The sequence below is a fragment of the Periplaneta americana genome, chromosome 13 (assembly GCF_040183065.1).
Source record: "Periplaneta americana isolate PAMFEO1 chromosome 13, P.americana_PAMFEO1_priV1, whole genome shotgun sequence".
Lineage (NCBI taxonomy): Eukaryota > Metazoa > Arthropoda > Insecta > Blattodea > Blattidae > Periplaneta > Periplaneta americana.
The window spans coordinates 11,546,819-11,560,799 of NC_091129.1; the positions used below are offsets into that span (position 1 = coordinate 11,546,819).

Sequence of the window (13,981 nt, forward strand, 5' to 3'; positions counted from 1 at the left end):
CTCATGAATCTCATGTATTACATATATTGTTCTCTACTCCTTGTCATTTGCATAATTTACTATTATAGGTCCAGATTACATGTTTTTTGTTATATCTGAAGATGCCCTAAACGGCGAAAACGTTCGTATGTTGTTATTAAATAGCAAATAAACATTTGCAAGTTGATTTGTCTTAACATTGAAATTTATTATATACTTATTTAATAATTTACCAGGCATATTGATATATAAAATGAATTGTAAATTAAGACATATAGAATGTACATAGAGAGTTACATGGCATTAACACTGATAGTCATTGTCCAGTAATGATCGGAAAATCACAGTTAAGCTTTGAGAGCTAAGCATTTCCAACTTTCAATTGCTTCTCCTGAAAAATGTATTCCAAATGACATCCATCATTCTTGCAGTGGACTCTTCATATAGGAACATTTTTTCTTCAGAATGATGTCAGGAATCAGATCCTAGAGCAGGGATGCAGAACTGGGGAAGAGAGAGGTGTAAGCATGGGAAAAGAGTTTGTTCTCCCGTCTGCAATCATCCAGCCTTCAATGACGTATCTGTGACGTTTGGCAAGCACACTGAATACATATCTATTCTCCCCCTACCATATCCAATGACGCAAGGGTTGAAGGGAAGGGATGAGTTACGTGTTCTGACTTCTGACGTCTGTCACAATTGTAGAACAGTTTTCCATCCCTTTCCTATAGAGTACGGCACAATCTTCGTGAAGGATTGGACTTCGGTTTCTTTCTCTTTGTGGAAAAATTCTGCATATAGAATAATAAATCCATTGCACATCTTCCTCCTCTTCTTTTTCTTTTTATTCTGCTGCTGCTGGTATTGTTTCAGCTCCTCTCCAACTTTCTTCACATATTTCGTAGGTTAGACTAATGCACCGGTCACTGCATCACACTCACAATCCTGTCTTTTTCACCTCCTCCCCCTCTTGACCCTCTCTCTCATAGAATTAAAAGACCCTTTCAACCATTCATTCTCACTTTTGTCACATCAAATGTTCACAAGTAACAGGATTCCCTGGTCATGTGGTCAGCATGGTGTAGCCTACACCTGCATCACTGTTCCATGTAGAAGGCTTAGTTTCAGATCCTGGCTTGTCCAAGATGAAATTTATGACAAAAAACAGTGCTGGAATAGATTTTCTCGGGAAATTTGTATTTTTTCCGTTATCGTCTTATTATTACTAACTCATAACTTCATAAGGAAGTGCCAGCTAGTGTGAAAAACTCTCCTGTACTTTCCGGAAACTTCCGTATTTAAACTAATTTTTTTGGATCTTCCTGGTTTCCGTACTGATATACTGTATATCCTAATTCTCTTGTATTTTTCTGACATTATTATCGATAGTTTAGTAGGTACCAATCAATACAGGAATTCTTTTCCAGCAAACCTGTTATGTTTGATGTATAACTGTATGCACGTATGATTCCAAAGAGATTTCGTTTTATTTTATTTTTATTTTTATTTTATTTTATTATTTTATTTTTTTGAGCTTGCATAGCAAGATAAAAAGTAAATTTTCTGTGGCATCATGTTGACAAATGCAAATAAGTTAAGACTAAGAAACATGCATATTTTAAAATATTATTGTACTCAATCTTCTGACATAACTCATATCTGTATCATAATTAGTTAGTTTTCTATTATTTAGTATAAACCATTCTATTAATGAATCCCAGCTTCACACTGAAAAAATTACACTAAAATTTGTAGTGACCAAGTCTTCAGTACTTTTTTCATCATAAGTTGGTCACCCTGCTATTGACAGCACATTGTAATGTCTTCATATCTGACCACCTACTTCATCTGAAAATGAATTCCAGCTTCACACCTGAAAAAATGGCGCTAAAATTTGTAATGACGAAGTCTCGAGTATTTTTAGGATCAGAAGTTGATCACCCTACTATCGACAGCACATTGTAATGTCTTCATATCTGACCAGCTACTTCATCTGAAAATGAATTCCAGCTTCATAGCTGAAAAAATTGCGCTAAAATTTGTAGTGACCAAGTCTCCAGTATTTTTGTCATCATAAGTTGGTCACTCTAGTGTCAACAGCACAATGTATGTAATGTCTTCATATGTTACCAGGTATTTCATCTAAAAAATAAATGAATAGGAATAAAGAGAAGAGAATACCATTAAATGCGTGACAATTTTAAGCTATTAGCTGTATAACATGTTTACTTTGTTCGATTGTCTGTAAGCCTACTAATATGTATTTTTTTAATTCAACAGTTACGTGGGGCGCAGATATTAGATGCTGTACGACTTCATAAGCAAGGTTTCCCCAAGTTTCTACCACTATCAGAATTTCGGCGTAGATTCCGGCTCTTGGCACCATCAGATGGCCGTCCAGCCAGCCCTGTGCTCGACGAACGACGTGCAGTGGAGGACATGCTGCTTGGAATAGAAATTGACATAGCGTCGTATCGAGTAGGCCTCAGCCAGGTAGGAACACACAGTTTCTTCACTTGTTACGAAATGTTGCGGGCATTATAAATTATTTGCTTAGATTTATTTATTTTCGTTTCTGTGCTTATTAATTTTATAATGTTTCTTTGTAATGAAATCGAAAAGAAATTAAGAGTGAAATACAATGAAATACACAGGCAGAGAAAGTCGAATGATAAGATACGCAAAAAAGTTGTTAGAACATATTACATAGAACCGAGATATTTGTAAAAGAATAAATATCTTTAGAACAAGCCTGCACAAACAGTGCTCAATGAGCGCGCGCGCTCCTTCAGAGCGGGAGAGCTGTGTTTACCGCTCGCCAAAACGGAGAGGAAGATACGTCAGAATGACATAGACTTGCTATAGGTAGAGGAGAGGGAAACGACCACTCAGCTATCTAGTGGAGTGCAGTGTGTAGGCCTATTCTCAGTAACTGTTTCACGTTGCTTACCTACTGCTACAGTACAGTATGGAGGAATCTAAAAGACGGAACATAACATTTAACGATTTAGAGCTCGAACTTATTGATCTTCAATGTGACCTAAGGGCTAAAGATAGTTTGAATAATACTACTAGCCTGGTTGAGTTTTACAAGACTAAGCATTAGCAATAATATCCACGACTACACAGGCTGGCTGTGAAAATGATTGCTATGTTTGGCTCAACATTTATACTTGTGAGCAACTGTTTTCTATAATCAACTTTAATAAAGGCAGACATCGAACATCTGTAACTGATGTTTCATTACAATCAGTAGGCTACTGTTCCTTTCAGCTGCCAACAGCATAAAACCCCGTTTTGATGTACAGATAAATAAAATATAACAAAATGATATTGTACATTTAAGTAGCTATAGAATTTCTATTATTTCTGTAAAATAAATATTTCTATATTAGTTAATAATAGTCCAAGATAGTTTTGCAAACACTGAACAGGAACTCATTTTATAAACACTCTTACTAGTACTGTATTTCCTTTTGTGTATATTTTGTACGAGATCATCCCTTCTTCCAGTCCACCCTTATACAGAGCGCAGCTAATATCTGCATTCCGCTCATGAGCTGTGAGCCGGCTCGGAGAGCGCAAACCTTGTGCAGGCCTGCTTTAGAAGAATACAGATGAAGGCAAACAGTACATATTTTAAGAGTAGAAAAATTACACGTTCTAGTTCTGAGATTTTTTAGAAAAACTATAAAAAACCAATAGACAAAATTGAAATTAACTTTGTAATAATGAAACATAAATTAAGGATACATTCGTGGAAGAATGTCTTCAAAAAAAAACATTTTTGATCCTGAGCTTGAACTTGAGTTATCATTTCTCCGAATATACAAACTCAGAGGTCTAGCTAATCTTAAGACGAAAACGAAAAAGAAGAATAAGAAAGATGGGGTGATGAGGAGGAGGAGGAGGAGGATGTTTATATCAGTTGTCCTCTCCTCCCAGGAGTTAAATGTTCACAGAGATTAATATATACAATACAATCCCTCTTAGCCAGCACTAAAGAGGCCAGGCTGGTTCCGGATATGAGATTTTGCGGAGTAATTTAAAAAAAAAAACCCCTGTTCTTATTTTGGGATGCCAGCTGTTGAAACTACACCCACATGAAGCTTTTTTTTCAATCACGTGATCATAACTAAATAACATAAAAACTGTGTGAATTTTCTTTATTAAAATGCAACACACAACACAAGTAATACACTAATTTTAGAACCCAGCCAAAAATGTCGTTGTTTTGGTATTGCCGATTAATTGTATGCTGGTTATGAGGGATTTTACTGTACATATCGCACCCTCAATGCTTTTAGTAAAGCGTCAGCACATAGAGCTGAAAACCCGGGTTTGAGTCCCGGTGCTGGAGAGAATTTTTCTCCACTCCACCCATCCTTGATCATAGGTAACGAAGAATTCCTGTACAGAAATATCATATGTACTTTGGTACATCATAATAATACAATAATGTGCTAGTGTAGAGTTATCGCTGACATTGATATGAATCCTGCTAATGGCTTCGTTGCCAGATGCAAGACACTAGACAACAACATTGATATGAATATAGATGTTGTGTGGTAGCTGTGACCCGTAGTTGATCTCTGCCCCTTGAGTGCGAACTCACGGAAGTCTGGTGATTTCACTAGGGATAAAAAAAACGCCACTCCCATTGGCAGGAGTAATCACCACATAAACACTGGGGACCTACATCAGGCGTGTTTCTTTTCGGTGGAGGGAAGGGAAGTGGGGTTGTTTACCTTCAAAAGGGAGGTTATTTTTCCTAGAAAGTGGTGTTATTTTTCAATTTCTTAAATTGATTGGAATACATACTTTGGCTTAACTCTATAATTCAGGCGCATGACTGTATCTGGGCTCACAGCTTATAATGAATATTCAGAATGACTTTCACTTGCTGTGAATTCAGCTTGTCTCGGGTTATGTAATATTTTGGATTGTCATGAATCTCATCATAGTTGTGTACATGTGTTATAGATTTGCTCCAGGGGCGATTTCTCAGAGCATGCTATGCAAGTATCGCAACGCTTGCTCGTTTCTCGGAGCTACAGGAAAGACGTAAAAATAGCGAGAATATGATGCGCGCGCAAGTGCCTTCCTCCTCTAGGCGCACATGCTTCTGTTATGTGTTGTTTGAAGCTCTGGTCCGAGAGCTACACCAACGACTATTTAACGTTACACAGACCAGTATTGACAGCGGGAATGTGCTGTGATTTGCGAGTGCAATGTAATTGTGTTAGCTGCTGCATGTATTATTAATTCTTAAACACTAATTTGAAGTATTGCAATGAGTTCGGAATTGTGTTATTGAAACCTTATTATCAGGGGCGGTTCCTCGGGAGAGGGAAGGGAGGAACGTCCTCCTCACATTTTTCTTCTTTTGAAAGTAAATACCAAATAAAATATGTGCCTTGAAATTCAAGGAAGATTCGATAATTTTTAAGTTCACAGCTATAAGAAAACCTCGGTTGATCGAGTTTTAAACGATGCGCGCTCATGTGCTGCTAGAAAACTGTGAGAAAGATGCGAGATTGCTTGTGTGGAGGAAAGTCAATCCATTCCTCTTTTACTGCAGTTAACACACATCGACAACAGCGCGCTAGCGGCCAGAGAAAGAAGCAGAGTTTTAAAGCGAGTAAATGAACGGATAGGGAGGAGATCCTCCTCTGAATCAGCACATGGGAGGGAAGTAGAAACAGACTGGTCTTGCAGCAAGCTCGCTACCGCTGCCATCTAACGATCTTGCATTCAACCAGACTATAACACATCTAGGAGGAGGCACAATAAAACAGTTTTAACGCAAAGCTATGAAAGACACCATATAAACTTTTTTTTTTAAATTATAAATAAACAATTTTATTCATTACACTTTATATAGGCGACTATTCATGGTTTGAAACTTTCAAGGATATTTGAAAGTTAAAGTCGTGTTTATATAAAACAAAGAGGAAGTAGTTCTACGTTAGTATCGCAGATCTTTTTGGCCCCTGAAATTCACTTCCATTCATTGTGTACTAGATAGGGCAACAGCCAAGTTGTCAGTTTTGTACAAATATATTTGAAATTGAAAGTAGATACTCCAAACTACATTATTTTTAACATAAAAATTAATTGGCCACCGGCAACTTTGAACAATAATGGTAGTATGACTTTACAAGAACTGATATTCTTCAAAAGCATGTGATACTGAACTTGTACAATGTACATGTGGCAACACAGACCACGTGGGTGGGTGCAGTGTTCTCGCTTTACTCAGATTATTTCCCATTCCCATTTCCGTGGTTGCGATTACGTGTTAGTAGCTAGTCTCTTCCAACACGTGTTGATCCTGTAGTGTGCTCGAAAAATGCTGCGAGGTGAATTTCCTTGTAATTGTTAATTTGTGCAATTATTAAAAAATTTTAAGTCACACAGAGTTAGTGTGCACTCAAATGTTGGTTGCTTGACGGTTGTCAGCCCACTTTGAGGTATGTGGATATAGAGGGAAAAATTTGATCGGTGTCTGGTAGAGTTCCCGGGTAGCTCAGTGGGAGAGCGTTGGTACGTTTAACCAAAGGTCCCGGGTTCGATACCCGGCCCCGGAAGAATTTTTCCCTCGAAATTATTCAAGTTAACTTTACAGGGAGTTATTCCTGAAAGCTTAATTTGCAGTGAATGGAAAATTTAGGAAACTCAATTTACAAGAACAGATTATTGCTATACAGAAGGGAAGGTCAACCCCAACACTACCTGGTCTTACATGTATGCATGTAGGCTAATTTGTAGCATGGTTCATTCAAGAAGGTGTCATTTCGTCCTGTTACCTTCTTTCCTCCTCTTAAGAAATACGCAGGAGCCGCCACTGATTATTATTAAATCCATTTTCCCGGAGGACTATTCAAGAGAAGACAGACATTACAGAGAATATGTGTGCTCGTTCAGTGCAGCTCAATACAACAATGTGCATTGGTTGACAGGGTCGAAAAAACTAAATAAACTGTTTTGTTGGCCATGTTTGTTATATTATATCGAACTTCTACATCTGACAAGCGAATATGATCCATGACTCATAATGATTTCATAATTATAAAATAAATTATTTATGTGGGTCTGATTATTTTTATTAATTATGAATTATTATATCCTCCCATCTTCCCCTATGAATAAAAGGGCAAGCCTAACTTTCGTGACTAGCATTCACCCCTGATTTGTTCCTACACTTTTTTACATTTCAAATAAGTTGCCATTCTAGCCAAGTTATGTTATTTCTGATTGGCTCTATAGTCAGAACTCTGTTCTTGGATGAAACGAAATCTCTTTGAAAATCTACATTTGCACAAGGCAACCGTATTTTGACACATTAATTAAGTCAACTGTCATTATACAAGGAGCGCACTCAATTGAATGACTTGGTGGCCGGGATTCCACAGTAATATACACTGTTGAGCGAAGAATCTACGTAAAGATTAATTTTTGGTCCTACAGAATATATCTGTTATGGTATGTATATGAATTGAACTTCGGCGTAGCTCAATGGTTAGAGCGCTTGGTACGTAGAACTAAGGACCCGGGTTCGATCTCCGGCGCCGGAGCGAATTTTTCTCCTCTAATATTAATTGTTACCATAACAAATATATTCTGTAGGACCAAAAATTAATCTTTACGTAGATTTTTCTCAATTAATTGCCAGTTAATCATTAATATATATTAAAAACAAACTAGGACCAAGGACAGTCCCCTGTGGGACACCGATATTAATATTTCGAGTGCTATTAAAGTCATTATCAATTTGTTACATGTGTTCTGTTACTAAATTAAGAATAAACTGTTTCCAAACAATTCCATTAATTCCTTAATTTTTCTAATAATATAAGGTGATTCACAATATCAATAAAATACCTAGGGTGCTATTCATAGACATTTCGCTAGCCAGCGCTACGAGCGTGCTAAACTAGCCCCGGCTATCGACTGGTTACTTGTTCAGGATTCATATCATATCACATCGCTAACACTGGTTTATGAATACGAAAAACGTTAGTTTGCTGATCATCCACCGGAAGCCCGCGCTAAGAATATCTATGAATATGTCCCTTAAACATTGATTTTTACAGTCCAAGTTAGTGATAATACTTTAGCATCATCAGTACTAATATAAATGAACAAATGTGAGAAACATATTTTGATTAATATGTTTGAGATTTGATTAGTTCCTTTATACGGATTGATTCTGAAATAGGCGACAATATTTTAGGTACGGTATATATTTTATAACGAAAACAAATTAAAAAACCATATTACGTGGATCTTAAGATTCTTAGATTTTGTGTTGTCAACAGTAATCTCACTAGAGGTTTTGATTTATCTAGAGAAAATCAAAACTCGAGTGGGATTTAATTGACTATTACACGATTAGAAGAAAGTATATAAAGATTAGAAGTAACGAAGTACTCCAATACAATAAAATATTAATTGACTTACGAAAAAACAAAACTGTCTTCAAATTTGTACCATCTTAACATTATAAATATTACGCTAATAGATGGCAGTAGTGTGTTATGAATAGCTGTTTTTCTTATCAGTTGTGCCAACTATGGAATCTGCATTGAATTCTGTGGACGGTTACTGGTCAAGAAGGCTTTGTTGATTCAGTTTCATTTTTATTAAAACAGTTGCATTCCACTTCAGTTATCCCGATCCCAGTAATCAACGTCACTTGACAGATGATTTTCAATAAATCTTAGTATTAAACATTCTCTGATACGTGACTATTCATAATAACATATAGCAGAAGCTATAACGTAACCTAAATAATATAAACGAGTGTTAGAAAAGTTTTAATTAGGGATGATGAAATAAACAAGAAACATTTTAATTAACGATGATGAAATAAAAAATAAACATGAATAATTTTAAAAGAAACAATTATTGAAAGTACAATTTTCAAATTTGAATGTTTTAGTGGTTGGTTGTTCAGTTGATGTTATATTGGACGTGTGCGTAAAAGAAGTGGAACTCGTTGATGTACATGGTGTATCCCTCAACTTATTCAGGATTTCCGAATGGTGCTCTTCATATATGACCAGTGATCTTTATTAATTCTTGTTCTTGAATGCCAATGCGAGTCATATTTGAAAGTGCTGTGCTTCGACTGGAGTGGTTTGTAATTTTCTGTTTTTTGACGTCCAGACCAGTGCAGTTTGAAATGTTGGCAAAGAAAGAAACAAATGCTAGGGTAATGATAAAAATAAACATATGCTAGGGACGCGATAAAATTAAACAAATGCTAGGGACGCGATAAAATTGTGCGATAATCAGCCATGATTGTTTGAAAGACGTCCTTTCGTGCCGTTTTATTGGTCAAAAGTAGTATGACGTAGTAAAAGTGTGATAGTCACTGTAATCTTGTTTCTGAGATTGGCAGAAGCATGTGCGACTACTGTAATTGAAGCCATGCCGATTATAACAGAAGTCCACGCACAGGTTAATATTATTATTGAAATAAAATGAGTACAAAAATATAAATCTATGTTCCTGCTTTAAGGGGAAAGTTATAATTTGAACAGCTTGTTTATTCTTTCCAACAATTCAATTAGCATAATGTAACCCTTCGGAGTAGAAAGTTGTCATTAATATATGTACAACCTTCCATAACCGTAAATGTTAACTTGTAAGTTAAAAGAAAGAGCGTAACTAATACAGGATTTCCTTTAAACGAGTATACCATACGCATGTGTGTGGAACAGGTTTATAAATTGATCTCTATATCAAGAAATGCTGGTTTCTTTCCAATTCTTGTTAAGTCTGCATATGAATAAAGTTAATTCGATTTTCAGATATTATTGTAGAGATAGATCATCGGGACGAAATTGAAATACAAACTGCTGAGCCATTTATACCTGAACCCACACTTTCTGAAGTCGAAATTGCGATAGAAAATCTGAAAAATTATAAGTCTCCAGGTATCGATCAAATTCCAGCAGAATTAATACAATAGGGTGGAAGCGCATTATCTAATGAAATTTATAAGCGTGTACTTGCTATTTGGGAAAAGGAAATTGTACCGGAACAATGGAAGGAGTCCATAATCGTACCTATCTTTAAGAAGGGGGTCAAGACTAACTGTAGTAACTTTCGAGGAATATCACTTTTGTTGACGTCGTACAAAATTTTGTCCAATATTCTTCTGAGAAGATTAACTCCATATGTAGATGAAATTATTGGGGATCAGTGTGGTTTTAGGCGTAATAGATCAATTATTGACCAGATATTTTGTATTTGACAGCTAATGTAGAAAAAATGGGAGTATAAGGGTACAGTGCATCAGTTATTCATAGATTTCAAAAAGGCATATGACTCGGTTAAGAGAGAAGTTTTATATGATATTCTTATTGAATTTGGTATTCCCAAGAAACTAGTTCGATTAATTAAAATGTGTCTCAGTGAAACCTACAGTAGAGTCCGTATAGATCAGTTTCTGTCAGATGGGTTTCCAATTCACTGTGGGCTAAAGCAAGGAGATGCACTATCACCTTCACTTTTTAACTTTGCTCTAGAATATGCCATTAGGGAAGTCCAGGATAACAGAGAGGGTTTGGAATTGAACGGGTTACATCAGCTGCTTGTCTATGCGGATGACGTGAATATGTTAGGAGATAATCCACAAACGATTACGAAAAACACGGAAATTTTACTTGAAGTAAGTAATGAGATAGGTTTGGAAGTAAATCCCGAAAAGACAAAGTATATGATTGTGTCTCGTGACGAGAATATTGTACGAAATGGAAATATAAAAATTGGAATTTTATCAAATACCTGGGAACAACAGTAACAAATATAAATGATACTCGGGAGGAAATTAAACATAGAATAAATATAGGAAATGCCAGTTATTATTCGGTTGAGAAGCTTTTATCATCCAGTCTGCTGTCAAAAAATCTAAAAGTTAGAATTTATAAAACAATTATATTACCGGTTGTTCTTTATGGTTGTGAAACTTGGAGTCTCACTTTGAGAGAAGAACATGGGTTAAGGGTGTTTGAGAATAAGGTGTTTAGGAAAATATTTGGGGCTAAGAGGGATGAAGTTACAGGAGAATGGAGAAAGTTACACAACACAGAACTGCACGCATTGTATTCTTAACCTGACATAATTAGGAACATTAAATCCAGACGTTAAAGATGGGCAGGGCATGTAGTACGTATGGACGAATCCAGAAGTGCATATAGAGTGTTAGTTGGGAGACCGGAGGGAAAAAGACCTTTGGGGAGGCCGAGACGTAGATGGGAAGATAATATTAAAATGGATTTGAGGGAGGTGGGATATGTTGATAGAGATTGGATTAATCTTGCTCAGGATAGGGACCGATGGTGGGCTTATGTGAGGGCGGCAATGAACCTCCGGGTTCCTTAAAAGCCAGTAAGTAAGTAATAATTGCATAGATAGAAAGAATGAGAAAAATACTTTTCCATTGAATGGATTTTGTACTTATCATGAGTCCGATATTCAGATTTGGGTCAGAGAGCGGGTGTAGCATAGACTAGTCTCCTATGACGCATCCTGGACAACGACTCTGTCGGTAAATTGGAGTACTCAACTAGCCTGCATATGCCACTGGCAGCCGTTGATGATAATTTTATAAATAAAATTAGATTGAATCCCCGATTTAACAAATCCTTCATTATACATCTTGATTACACAACTTTTAACACTATTTCACTTCAGAAAACGTATTATGTGTCTTTCACGTGTTAAATTTTATATTGCCTTGTTAACATGTTTCGGCCTGGTATTGGCCATTTTCAGAACTGGTTGTTGCTGGTAAAGTAAAATCATTGTGCCTGATTATACAGAGCGTTCGCCTACGGGTGGGGCCGGGAAAGCGGCCTGCCTGCGGTGTCGCTTGCGGGAATCGTCTATCCGTAAGCTTCCGCTTTCTATACTATACTCTGGAGGGTTTTAATTTTAAAAGTTTAGCAGCAGTAAAGACTGATGTTTTTGAAACACTAACTTCCTGTGAAACACGTCTTAGGCCCGAGTGTATAAACTATTTAATCTTAGATCAGAGGTTAAATTGATCCTTGTTTCAGCTGAACTTGGAATTTTGTGTTGTATAAAGTCTAATCTGAGATTAATTTGTCTCAAACTAAAGTCAACTTTGACTGAAGAAATTTCTCCGATTAAGTTAGATGATCCAAGTTCAGTTATTTATTTTCTGTTTGAAATATACGAGTGACAGATTGTGCAAATAAAATATCCATTATTATTAATTTTAATAGATATGTTAGGTACATTTATATATATTTCTTTCAGTTTCTTGCCTTAATACACAAACATTCTTATATTTTATAAGGCTCTATCGTGTTCAGCAGTATCAAATAATTATATTATGTTTATAACAACCATTAATTATTAATGGATATGACAGGTATATTCATAAATGTTCAATTAACTGTATTACTAAAGGAAAATTGTCGTTTTATAAAGCTTTATTATGTTTAGCAGTATCAAACACCATAACATGATAACAACTTGGAGAACAATCAACCTTTTTCTTATTGTCCGCCATTATTTACATAGCACAAAAAAACAGTGTCTCCAACAGAGTGTAATACGGGAAGTCGCCAAAAAGTAGTTGTAAAGTCGCTAGATTTCTCATTATCAACAAAGAAAGATTAAATTTTGTCACTATGGGGTGCTAAAAAGGTCACTAAATCCCTATTTAAGCAATATAAAAGTTAAAAGAAATTGTTGTTGAAAAAGAATTAAAGTTGCAAGATTGGCTACACTGAACAAACCTGTGAAACATAGTCCGCGCATCACGTATTTCACCTGTTTATGCGATGTTGCCAAATCCTTTTCACGTGAACTTAGATTGCATTTGAACCAAGGTAATTTGATCGCAGAAAAGTTTTATACAATAGAAGAAGTGTCTGAACTCGGTTCACTTTTCGATCTTCGATCAAAGTTGATCTTTAGTCAGGGAGTTTTATACAATTGGGCCTTAGAGATTTATTAGGAGAGCGTGTAAATGATGCACTGATTTCATCAATTTTTACTCCCGTCAATAGTCTTCGTTTTCGCTTAGGAATTGTAGCATTTATCGACCCTGTTGTCCTTAATTTGTTAACAAGACGTCTAACAGTTTCTCTACCCTGAATTGGACCACCAGAATATTTCACTTCAAATTGCCTACGCACCTCTCTACATGACTCTGTTTTCACATATCCATCATACATAAAAACTCTCTGTTCAAGCGTGAATTTTGCGTTTTGCATTGTTAACAAATTTTACACACACGCTGAATATTTAAGCAACTGTGTCAAGAAACTGCACTGTACGTGTTAAATACTGCAACATCTGGCTCACAACTGATAACTTGTCGACCTTGATGTCCTTGATTGTGGAGCGTGTCTCAACAACTGCGCGCACAAAGCGGCGTATCAGTACATGCCGCTTTCCTGGCCCCACCCGTAGGCGAACGCTCTGTATATCTGCAAATATTCCGCTCTATAAACTTGATAATCCACATTTCTAGCATGTGCCACTGAAGATCAGTGCTTCCATGCCTGTTGAGTCAGTCTAGCAAACAGCATCAGATTGTCTCTAAGAACTGAGCTTGTTGTGCAAACGTGCGATTATTTCCTGGAAACTCTGCTTATATTCCTTATGGATAGTCTTCTTCTCTACCTTTCAAGTGATGCATTTAGTATGGATTCCAGGCGTTTCCCAGGTTCTAGATATCGTCTCCGTTTCTTATGCTCTGTGTGTTGCCTACATGCAGGGCTGACCGAACACTACGTCGCGTTTATACACATCGTGTTGTTTACATCAACTCAGGGTTGTTCGCAGACTTGTACAGAGCACTGCAATGTTTGAATAAAAACAGTGCTCGATATAGTTAGGTGACTAAAACAAACACAGTGCGTATTTTTGCAAGCTCGAGGTATTCTTGCATTCTTTTGATCCAAAATAGGTCTACGCTCTGCGAAAAAAGTACAGGGACATCATTTTATTTTTA

At 36.4% G+C, this 13,981-nt stretch overlaps 1 protein-coding gene across 4 annotated transcripts in view; it reads left to right on the top strand.

Moving 5' to 3' along the window:
• Mhcl (Myosin heavy chain-like) overlaps positions 1–13,981 on the top strand; it is a 921,190-nt gene that overhangs the window by 733,239 nt on the left and 173,970 nt on the right. For all 4 annotated transcript variants that reach the window (XM_069842911.1, XM_069842912.1, XM_069842913.1 and 1 more), the window contains one exon: positions 2,260–2,472. In XM_069842911.1, the coding sequence (XP_069699012.1) occupies positions 2,260–2,472 (213 nt within the window). The remainder of the gene's footprint in view (positions 1–2,259; positions 2,473–13,981) is intronic.